Genomic DNA, 12264 nt, shown 5'->3' with positions numbered 1-12264 from the left:
GTGCCAAGGGACTGGCGCAAGGCGAATGTGGTGCCAATCTTCAAAAAGGGCTCTAGGTCTTCCCCAGGAAACTATAGACCGGTAAGTTTAACGTGCATTGTGGGTAAATTGTTTGAAGGACTTATAAGGGATTACATACAGGAATACATAGGGGATAATTGTATTATAAGTGATAGCCAGCATGGGTTTACTAAGGATAGAAGTTGTCAAACCAATCTAATTTGCTTTTATGAAGAGGTGAGTAGAAGCCTTGACAGAGGAATGGCTGTGGATATAGTGTTTCTGGATTTTGCTAAAGCGTTTGATACTGTCCCTCATAGACGTCTGACAGGTAAGTTAAGGTCTTTGGGTTTGGAAATTTTAGTTTGTAACTGGATTGAACACTGGCTCATGGATCGTACCCAGAGAGTGGTGGTCAATGATTCGTACTCTGATTGGTCCCTGGTTTTTAGTGGTGTACCCCAAGGTTCAGTACTGGGCCCGCTGTTGTTTAATTTATTTATCAATGATATAGAGGATGGTATTAACAGCTCTGTTTCTATCTTTGCAGATGACACCAAGCTTTGTAGCACGGTACAGTCTATAGAGGATGTGCATAAGTTACAAGATGACTTGGATAGACTAAGTGTCTGGGCATCCACTTGGCAAATGAGGTTCAATGTGGATAAATGTAAAGTTATGCATCTGGGTACTAATAACCTGCATGCATCGTATGTCTTAGGGGGGATTAAACTGGCAGAGTCACTGGTAGAGAAGGATCTGGGTGTACTTGTAGATCACAGACTACAGAATAGCATGCAATGTCAGGCTGCTGCTTCCAAAGCCGGCAGGATATTGTCATGTATCAAAAGAGGCATGGACTCAAGGGACAGGGACATAATACTCCCCCTTTATAAAGCATTGGTACGGCCTTACCTGGAATATGCTGTTCAGTTTTGGGCACCTGTCCATAAAAGGGACACTGCGGAGTTGGAAAGGGTGCAGAGACGCGCGACTAAACTAATATGGGGAATGGAACATCTTAGCTATGAGGAGCGATTAAAGGAGTTACAATTGTTTAGTCTTGAGAAGAGACGTTTAAGGGGGGATATGATAAATGTATATAAGTATATTAATGGCCCATACAAAAAATATGGAGAAAAACTGTTCCAGGTTAAACCCCCCCAAAGGACGAGGGGGCACTCCCTCCGTCTGGAGAAGAAAAAGTTTAGTCTCAAGGGGCGACACGCCTTCTTTACCATGAGAACTGTGAACTTATGGAACAGTCTACCTCAGGAACTGGTCACAGCAGGAACAATTAACAGCTTTAAAACAGGATTAGATACATTCCTGGAACAAAATAAGATTAATGCTTATGAAGAAATATAAAATCTCATCCCTTCCCCAATATCGCGCCACACCCCTACCCCTTAATTCCCTGGTTGAACTTGATGGACATATGTCTTTTTTCGACCGTACTAACTATGTAACTATGTAACTATGTAACTATGTAACTATGATTCGGCTGGCAGGTGGTGGATCCTCTGTGCCAGAGAGGGATTGGCGTGGACCGTGCTGGTGGACCGGTTCTAAGTTGCTACTGGTATTCACCAGAGCCCGCCGCAAAGCGGGATGGTCTTGCAGCGGCGGTAGCAACCAGGTCGTATCCACCAGCAACGGCTCAACCTCTCTGACTGCTGAAGATAGGCGCGGTACAAGGGAGTAGACAAGAGCAAGGTCGGACGTAGCAGAAAGTCGGGGCAGGCAGCAAGGATCGTAGTCAGGGGCAACGGCAGGAGGTCTGGAACACAGGCTAGGAACACACAAGGAAACGCTTTCACTGGCACAATGGCAACAAGATCCGGCGAGGGAGTGCAGGGGAAGTGAGGTATAAATAGGGAGTGCACAGGTGAACACACTAATTAAGCTAACTGCGCCAATCAGTGGCGCAGTGGCCCTTTAAATTGCAGAGACCCGGCGCGCGCGCGCCCTAGGGAGCGGGGCCGCGCGCGCCGGGACAAGACCGACGGAGAGCGAGTCAGGTACGGGAGCCGGGATGCGCAGGATCCCGGCTGGGAGAGGTATCGCAGCGCACCCGGTCAGCAGGTCTGACTGGGGCGCTGCAATTGCGAGGATGTTGCGAGCGCTCCGGGGAGGAGCGGGGACCCGGAGCGCTCGGCGTAACACACGTTTATCTAAGGGTTAATTTGGTGACTTGCTGGGACTAGTAGTGGATACCCAGAGGTCTGGTGGCCTTAACCCTTGCACCATCACGCTCTCTCTAATGTCTTGGCTGGACCGATAGGGTGTGATCGTGACATTGTGTATCAGTTGTCATCAGTTGTGTAGCATCCGACATCCAGCAGCAAGCTCCATTCCCCTGTCCAGTGCCATCCGGTGTGTTCAACCATCTGGTGTCAAAATTGAGATGCTGGATGATTGTGAATGGGATCAATTCTAGCATCAGTTTCCCTCCGGTGCATGCCGGAGGGAAATTTTGCCGGATGCCTGATATATGTGAATACAGCCTAAGGGCTGGTTCACATCACGTTTTCTCCCATAGGGGAGCGCATACGGCAAGGGGGAGCTAAAACCTTGCACTCCCGTATGCCTTTCTATGCGCTCCCGTATGTAATTCATTTCAATGAGCCGGCCGGAGTAAAACGTTCGGTCCGGTCAGCTCATTTTTGCGCTGTATGCGCTTTTTTCCCCGGACCTAAAACTGTGGTCAACCACGGTGTTAGGTCTGGTTGTAAAAGCACATACGGTGCAAAAATGAGCCGACCGGACCGAACGTTTCACTCCGGTCGGCTCATTGAAATGAATTACATACGGGAGCGCATAGAAAGCTTATGGGAGTGCAAGGTTTTAGCTCTCCCCCTGCCGTATGCGCTCCCATATGGGAGAAAACGTGAAGTGAACCCAGCCTTACTCAGCTACTTTCCTTTACTAGAGCAGACACAAACCAATGGATGCTGATCAGTGTAACCAACACTGATGTGTAACTTTTGTATTTGTACTCTGTTATAATTGTATTTTGGAAAATGCTATAAAATTTGTTGAAAACAAAAATAACAAAAATAGTTTACCATGACAAATAAAAGAACACATATATATATATATATATATATATATATACATATATATATATATATATATATATTTAGATATATATATATATATATATATTATAGATTGATAGATAGATAGATAGATAGATATTGTATTGTAACAAAAAAACAAAAAAAACAAGATATATCAATTGAAAAGAAAGAGCTTTTGGCTCTTGAAATGCAACGGTGAAAATATGAAAATAAAAAAAAATTGTTCACTCCTTGAAATGCTAAAATTAAGTAGCTGGAACAAAAAAAGAGATTGCCTCAAATCTACGGACTTTAGCTGACACTATATTTGCACAGGAGCAGTCAGGGAATACAGAATGACCATGTATTGCATAACAATTCATGAGTCAATCGTGGAGATTTATCAAAACGAATGCAAAGTAAACCCCAAACCAAGACGCCCGGGAGGATGAGCAGGAGGCCCATGTGCCCCAGTTGCCGGGGTCAAGGCACCAACAAGCCACTTTGCCTTTTGCAAGGCTAATTAGATACAGGACTGGGGCAAAAAACTAAATTTTAGCTCCAGGTGATGGCAAAAATAAGACACACACAAAAAAAATTGACACTCAATCATTCCTAGGACTCCGTAGCTCTAAGTATCTTGTATTATTGCTTTCATTAGATCAAATACAATGCTTTTGTTTTGTATGTGTGTCTAGAGTGTAGCACCTGTCCATGAGATCTAGCCCAATGGTCTCCATACTGTGAACCTCCAGATGTTGCAAAACTACAACTCCGAGCATGCCCGGACAGCCAACAGCTGTCCGGGCATTCTTGGAGTTGTAGTTTTTGCAACATATGGAGGTCCACAGTTTGGAGACCTTTGCTGTAGTCCATGGTACTCGTGACCTACTGGAGGTCCACAGTTTGGAGACCACCTCTGTAGTCCATGATACTTTGTGACCTACTGGAGGTCCACAGTTTGGAGACCACTTCTGTAGTCCATGATACTTTGTGACCTACTGGAGGTCCACAGTTTGGAGACCACTTCTGTAGTCCATGATACTTTGTGACCTACTGGAGGTCCACAGTTTGGAGACCACTTCTGTAGTCCATGATACTTTGTGACCTACTGGAGGTCCACAGTTTGGAGACCACTTCTGTAGTCCATGATACTTTGTGACCTACTGGAGGTCCACAGTTTGGAGACCACTTCTGTAGTCCATGATACTTTGTCACCTACTGGAGGTCCACAGTTTGGAGACCACTTCTGTAGTCCATGATACTTTGTGACCTACTGGAGGTCCACAGTTTGGAGACCACTTCTGTAGTCCATGATACTTTGTGACCTACTGGAGGTCCACAGTTTGGAGACCACCGCTGTAGTCCATGATACTTTGTGACCTACTGGAGGTCCACAGTTTGGAGACCACTTCTGTAGTCCATGATACTTTGTGACCTACTGGAAGTCGACAGTTTGGAGACCACTTCTGTAGTCCATGATACTTTGTGACCTACTGGAGGTCCACAGTTTGGAGACCACTTCTGTAGTACATGGTACTATTTCGGGGGAATGCTCGGAGTTGTAGTTTTGCAACATCTAGAGGTTCACAGTTTGGAGACAACTGGTCTAGTGAAATCCAAAATGTTTACATAATTCTGTTATTGTATTTGTCTCCTATATTGAGGACTAACTTCAATGTATTCAATATCTTTCCGGGGCTGGAGGAACCATGTTTCTCTACTATTGCTTTAACCTTTCACTTGTTCCTCAGAAATATCCTCCTAAAATTGCTCATACTTATCTCCCATCAAAGATAGCTATGACCACCATCCGTGAAGATGAAGATAGGGGATAGGGGTTACCTTCTTCTGTAGCTTCATCCGTTGACTGCTCCTTCTCATTTTCACTGCATCCATTTTACTACTCTCAGTAAGTTAAACAATGTATCTAGTCTTGCCTACGCTACGCTGATATGTGGCCCAACCGGACAGTCGAGACAAGGGCCCCCAGCAGCTTCCACATGCCGGTAGTGATTGCCATGACACCCAGCTGCAGGCTAAACGGAGGAGTTAGATCAGAATGCATTATCTATAGTAGTGGTCCCTCAAGATACAATATTAATCGGTTCCAAGACGACCATTGTATGTTGAAACCATTGTATGTTGAGACCACAACTCTATGGAAACCTGGTAATTGGTTCTAAAGCCCCCAAAATGTCATCTAAAAAGAGGAAAAAGTGAGCATTAAAGAAAAATAAGTGGATAACTAATACAGATAAGTAATAAGGTGAGTATCTGATGAGTGTTAGACCTGTGTACACAGAAGTCTTAAAACATAGCTTTTATTATCATTATAATACAGATAAAACAAGTCCTTACATATAAAAGTAAGAAAGATCTGCTGGGAGCTGTAATCACTGTCTATGTAGAGGACAGGAGCTTCTTCAGGGCCCTGTACAGAACATGTAATACAAAACAAAACTAGGTGTAGAGTCAGCTCACGACTTACAGTGGGGCAAAAAAGTATTTAGTCAGCCACCAATTGTGCAAGTTCTCCCCCTTAAAAAGATGAGAGTTATGTCATTTTCATCATAGTTATACCTCAACTATGAGAGCCATAATGAGAAAATAAATCCATAAAATCACATTGTCTGATTTTTAAAGAATTTATTTGCAAATTATGGTGGAAAATAAGTATTTGGTCAACTACCAAATATCATCTCAATACTATGTTATATACCCTTTGTTGGCAATGACAGAGGTCAAACGTTTTCTGTAAGTCTTCACAAGGTTTTCACACACTGTTGCTGGTATTTTGGCCCATTCCTCCATGCAGATCTCCTCTAGAGCAGTGACGTTTTGGGGCTGTCGCTGTGCAACACAGACTTTCAACTCTCTCCAAAGCTTTTCTATGGGGTTGAGATCTGGAGACTGGCTATGCCACTCCAGGACCTTGAAATGCTTCTTACAAAGCCACTACTTTGTTGCCCAGGTGGTGTGTTTGGGATCATTGTCATGCTGAAAGACCCAGCCATGTTTCATCTTCAATGCCCTTGCTGATAGGAGGTTTCCACTCAAAATCTCACGATACATGGCTCCATTCATTCTTTCCTTTTCACGGATCAGTTGTCCTGGTCCCTTTGCAGAAAAACATCCCCAAAGCATGATGTTTCCACCCCCCTTGCTTCACAGTAGGTATGGTGTTCTTTGGAGGCAACTCAGCATTCTTTCTCCTCCAAACACGACGAGTTGAGTTTTTACCAAAAAGTTCTACTTTGATATTCCATATGACATTCTCACAATCCTCTTCTGGATCATCCAAATGCTCTCTAGCCAACTTCAGATGGGCCCGGACATGTACTGGCTTAAGCAGGGGGACATGTCTGGCACTGCATGATTTGAGTCCCTGGCGGCGTAGTGTGTTACTGATGGTAACCTTCATTACTTTGGTCCCACCTCTCTGCAGGTCATTCAATAGGTCCCCCCTGGTGGTTAGGGGATTTTTGCTCACCGTTCTTGTGATGATTTTGACACCACGTGGTGAGATCTTGCATGGAGCCCCAGATCGAGGGAGATTATCAGTGGTCTTGTATGTCTTCCATTTTCTAATTATTGCTCCCACAGTTGATTTCTTCACACCAAGCTGCTTGCCTATTGCAGATTCAGTCTTCCCAGCCTTGTGCAGGTCTACAATTTTGTTTCTGGTGTCCTTCGGCAGCTCTTTGGTCTTGGCCATAGTGGAGTTTGGAGTGTGACTGTTTGAGGTTGTGGACAGGTGTCTTTTATACTGATAACAAGTTCAAACAGAAGCCATTAATACAGGTAACAAGTGGAGGACAGAGGAGACTCTTAACCCCTTAAGGACCGGAGGTTTTTCCGTTTTTGCATTTTCGTTTTTTGCTCCTTGCCTTTAAAAAATCATAACTCTTTCAAATTTACACCTAAAAATCCATATGATGGCTTATTTTTTGAGCCACCAATTCTACTTTGTAATGACGTCAGTCATTTTGCCCAAAAATCTATGGTGAAGCGGGAAAAAAAATCATTGTGCGACAAAATTGAAAAAAAAACGCTGTTTTGTAACTTTTGGGGGCTTCCGATTCTACGTAGTACATTTTTCGGTAAAAATGACACCTGATATGTATTCTGTAGGTCCATACGATTAAAATGATACCCTACTTATATAGGTTTGATTTTGTCGGACTTCTGGAAAAAATCATAACTACATGCAGGAAAATTAATACGTTTAAAATTGTCATCTTCTGACCCCTATAACTTTTTTATTTTTCCGTGTATGGGGCGGTATGAGCGCTCATTTTTTGCGCCGTGATCTGAAGTTTTTAACGGTACCATTTTTGCATTGATAGGACTTATTGATCACTTTTTATTCATTTTTAAATGATATAAAAAGTGACCAAAAATGCACTATTTTGGACTTTGGAATTTTTTTGCGCGCACGCCATTGACCGAGCGGTTTAATTAATGATATATTTTTATAATTCGGACATTTCCGCACGCGGTGATACCACATATGTTTATTTTTATTTTTATTTACACTGTGTTTTTTTTTTTATTGGAAAAGGGGGGTGATTCAAACTTTTAATAGGGGAGGAGTTAAATGATCTTTATTCACTTTTTTTTCCCACTTTTTTTGTGCAGTGTTATAGGTCCCATAGGGACCTATAACACTGCACACACTGATCTTCTATGTTGATCACTGGTTTCTCATAAGAAACCAGTGATCAACGATTCTGCCGCATGACTGCTCATGCCTGGATCTCAGGCACTGAGCAGTCATTCGGCGATCGGACAGCGAGGAGGCAGGAAGGGACCCTCCCGCTGTCCTGTCAGCTGTTCGGGATGCCGCGATTAGCCGCGGCTATCCCGAACAGCCCGACTGAGCTAGCCGGGAACTTTCACTTTCACTTTTAGCCGCGCGGCTCAGCTTTGAGCGCGCGGCTAAAGGGTTAATAGCGTGCGGCGCCGCGATCGGCGCTGCGCGCTATTAGAGGCGGGTCCCGGCTTCACTATGACGCCGGGCCCGCCATGATATGACGCGGGGTTACTGTGTAACCCCGCGTTATATCAGAAGAGCAGGACCAAGGACGTACCGGTACGTCCTTGGTCCTTAAGGGGTTAAAGAAGAAGTTACAGGTCTGTGAGAGCCAGAAATCTTGCTTGTTTATAGGTGACCAAATACTTATTTTCCACTATAATTTGCAAATAAATTCTTTAAAAAATCAGACAATTTGATTTTATGGATTTTTTTTCTCATTATGTCTCTCATAGTTGAGGTATACCTATGAGGAAAATTACAGTCCTCTCTCATCTTTTTAAGTGGGAGAACTTGCAAAATTGGTGGCTGACTAAATACTTTTTTGCCCCACTGTGTGTAGTTCAAATGTAGCCACAGTGGGAGTTGGTGCAGGGGAGCACGGAGCTTTTCAGTTGAGCCGGTACTCAACAGAGGAATGTCCAGAAACAGGATAAAGTGATCCAGCTATCCCTAAAAATTGACTTTTAATCTAGATGTTAAAATCCATGTGCACAAAACAACCCTACTAAAAGCTAAATTAACAGAACATGTAATACCTCCCTGTAATATTATGTCTGTAGTATAATATGTTGAGTCTGGTTTCAAGTTGCAATGGTCCAGTCCAGAAATACCATTGTATGTTGAAAATATTGTATGTTGAGGCCACTGTTAGTTGAGGGATCACTGTATCCAAGTCAGTAATACATAACAATATAAAGCTTGGGGCATCAGTATGGATTATTGTAAGGGTTATATTATTATTCCTGCATACTCTAAAAAGGTTTTACAAGATATAATAACCTTAGTATAGGTCATAAATGTATGATCGGTGAGGATCCCACTCCCAGGACCATAGCTTCTTCACCAAAGACTCAACACGGTAACGTCCAGCCTAGTGTGGCACTGTCTGGTGCTGCCGTTCAGCCCATTCATGAAAATGGGGCTAAGCTTGGTCGCATTGCACTACCAGGCAATGCCAAACTTTTGTTATATGCCTTTTCCTCATTTAGGGTACGTTCACACGTACAGGATCTGCTGCATATTTTGCCACCCATTAACTTTAATGGATGGCAAAATTAGCTGCAGAAAATATGCAGCAAAAAAAATGCAGCAGATCCTGTATGTGTGAACGTACCCTAAGTAGATAAAATATTTAAAACTCTTCTGTTTTTCAACGGTACTGTCTCTCTGTACAGCTCCAACGCTGGTTTCCGACAGTTCCAGTTGTCTGTTGGCGCTGTGGCACCAGGCACCATATTTGGTGGGAGTGTCCCTCCACTAGCAACTTTTGGTCAACTGATAATCTGGGATGTTATGGGAAATTTGGTCCCTAACTCTCCGGAAGCGACTCTGTTATTCATGTTTGACATGTCTCAGAACAAATACAGGAAGTCCTTAACTCGTCACTTACTATAGGTGGCGAATATGGCTGCACCCCAAAAGTGGAGATCATCTGCACCCCCTACTTTAGGAGAATGGATGGCTAAGGTTGTGCACCTAGAATAGCTAATAGCATTAACCCCTGCAGAAACTGATCATTATAGTAGGACATAGTGGAGGAGATTTATCAAAACCTGTCCAGAGGAAAAGTTGCCCAGTTGCCCATAGCAACCAATCAGATCGCTGCTTTCATTTTTATCAAGGCCTCTGCAAAATGAATGAAGCAATCTGACCAGTTGCTATGGGCAACTGGACAACTTTTCTTTTGCATAGGTTTTGATCAATCTCCCCCCGAATGACTGGATATCTTTTCAATCATCCCCTAGGTTTTGTAATCTCTCCAATTCCGGACCTCCATTCTTGAAGGGCTTATCTAGTTATTAAAAATGTATCCCCTATCCACAGGATAGTGGAACAGGTGTCTGATCACAGGTGGGTCTATTTACTAGGACCCCCGTGATCTCCAGAATGGGGCCTGACTCTTCCCGCTGAGCGCTCTACCACACCTTCCAAGACTGGTCCGATACTAGTCTCAGAAGAAATGGCCCACTCAGTCACCGATCACAATGGTGTCCTGCCTAAAAAGGTGATTGGCCAAGCGGGCCGTCACTGCCGAGACCAGTGTGTCTCTGAAGGTTGGGGGCTGGAGCATTCAGCAGGAAGAGCCATGCCCCAACCATCAGACACTTATTGTAAACAGTGCTGTGGAATCTGTTGGCGCTATATAAATAAAATAATAACAATAATTATTATTATTCCCTTATGCTGTGGATAGGGGATACGTTATTTATAACTGTAGTACCCCTTTTTTTGCAATGGTGGCTGATCATTATTCATATATTTATTTTATTTCTACATGTTAGCTCTTATGTCTTGGATCCCCGCTTCCCAGTGAGTTATCCTTATCCTACTCAATCCCTCTCTACAATGTTGCGGATTCTCCATCCATAACTAGTATGCTTCTGTTTTTTTTAAACACGTTTCATTGAAAAGTAAGGTACAATCAGCTCGCAGGCCCAATAAAGTGACAACAGAGTAGTACACATTACAGTAATCCAAGGGCGCCTGAGCAACAGTACAATCTGACAGAATGTAAACGACAGGGTTACTTATCTTAGAATGCAATATAAAGAACACTAAGTAGGCAACTTCAAACCGGGAGAACCAGGGATACTCGAGAAAAAAGTAATTGGAGCATCCCCACGGAGCACACCCTGGGCAAAGATATGTACCACCATAGTAGAGAGGAAAGGTAAGAGATGGAAAGAGAGAAAGGGGGAGGGTGGGAAAGAAGAGAAATGAAAGGAAGCAGACCCGTGCAAGAGAAGAGAACAGAAATACCAGCTAACATGGCACAGAAAAGAGAGAAGACGATAAGTGCACAACGCAATCACACACGGTCTCCAGGAACCAGGGATGGGGGCCCACGAGGAGACATAGAGTATGAGCATTGTGTAGACGGAGAGGAGCACCACTCACCCCACACTGAAAGAAATTTACCTGGGCATTTCCTATGCTTATATACCAAATGGGAGAAGGGTATCACAGCATTCACCAAAGCTCTCCATTGAGATAAAGTAGGAGGGCTGGGGTCCATCCACTTAAGCGCAATAGCCTTCCTAGCCATGAATAATGTTTCCCTCAAGAAGACGCGGACATGATGAGTCCACACCTCCTCATCTAAAACACAGAAAAGACAGATTAAGGGGTCAGCAGATAAGGGAGGCTGAGCAAGTGTGTTGAGAAATCGAATAACCTCCCCCCAAAATGCCTCAATATAGGGGCAAGCCCAAATAAGATGCCAAAAGTCCGCTCTGGCATCACCACAGCGATGACAGGCATCAGAGTCTGAACGACCCATTCTAAACAGTCTGAGAGGGGTAACATAGCTGTAATGAATGATATTCAATTGAATCAATTTCTTATTAGCCGCTGGGGACACCAGCATGTGCGAGGAAAAAATTTCCTCCCAGACCTCCGTAGACAAATTGTGGATGTGAGACTCCCAATGCCGGACTGCCGGCAGCTGGGATCCGGAAATCTTGGCCTGAATAAGGTGTGTGTACAGGATGGACACCAGCCCCCTAGGACCCTGAGAGCGCAACACACCTATTAGAGGAAAGGCTGATATAGGGGCGCTACCTACAGGGAATTGAGCACTAAGCGCATGGCGCAACTGTAGATACCTGAAAAAACAATGCCTGGGCAAAGCATAGGTGGATTGTAACTGATCAAAGAAATACAGTATATTATCACGGTACACATGTTCAAAAGTAAGAATCCCAAGTCCCCTCCAAAAGGGTGGGTCCAGAGAGACAGTAATGTGTGGGAGAAAGGGGTTGTCCCACATCGGGAGATCCGATGGCACACCAGTATAACCATAGAGTACCTTAGCAGCACGCCAAACCTTGATCACCAGTTTATGGAGGGGTAGGTAAGCCTGCCCGCCAAGGGTGGGACTCTCCAGTAGAAGTCTCGGGGTCAAGAACGGGACAAAGCTAGTCAAGGATCGCTCCGGACCCGTTCCAACATCCTCTCCCACCCACTTCCTGAGATAACGCAGCTGGCCCGCCAAATAGTAAAGGTAGAAGTCAGGTAATGACATACCTGCCACTAATTTAGGGCGTTGCAAAGTAGAAAGTCGAATTTTGCGTCTATTTGGGCCCCAAATAAAGGGGGACAGGAGAGAGTGAAGGGAGTCAAAAAAATATTTAGGGACAGGCCCAGAAGCGTGTTCCAACATAT

At 44.1% G+C, this 12264-nt stretch overlaps 1 protein-coding gene across 2 annotated transcripts in view; it reads right to left on the bottom strand.

The window, feature by feature from the left end:
• Positions 1–9647, bottom strand: part of STPG4 (sperm-tail PG-rich repeat containing 4) — a 109641-nt gene extending 99994 nt beyond the window's left edge. The window contains exon 1 of one of the 2 annotated variants that reach the window (XM_056568092.1): positions 9491–9647. In XM_056568092.1, the coding sequence (XP_056424067.1) occupies positions 9491–9532 (42 nt within the window). In that variant the 5' untranslated portion in view covers positions 9533–9647. Of the gene's footprint in view, positions 1–4907; positions 5042–9490 lie in introns of those variants that run through there. The other variant, XM_056568091.1, reaches the window with a different exon arrangement.
• Positions 9648–12264: the final 2617 nt, after the last annotated feature.

Source organism: Hyla sarda, chromosome 3 (assembly GCF_029499605.1).
Source record: "Hyla sarda isolate aHylSar1 chromosome 3, aHylSar1.hap1, whole genome shotgun sequence".
Lineage (NCBI taxonomy): Eukaryota > Metazoa > Chordata > Amphibia > Anura > Hylidae > Hyla > Hyla sarda.
This window is presented reverse-complemented; position numbering and strand designations above follow the sequence as displayed.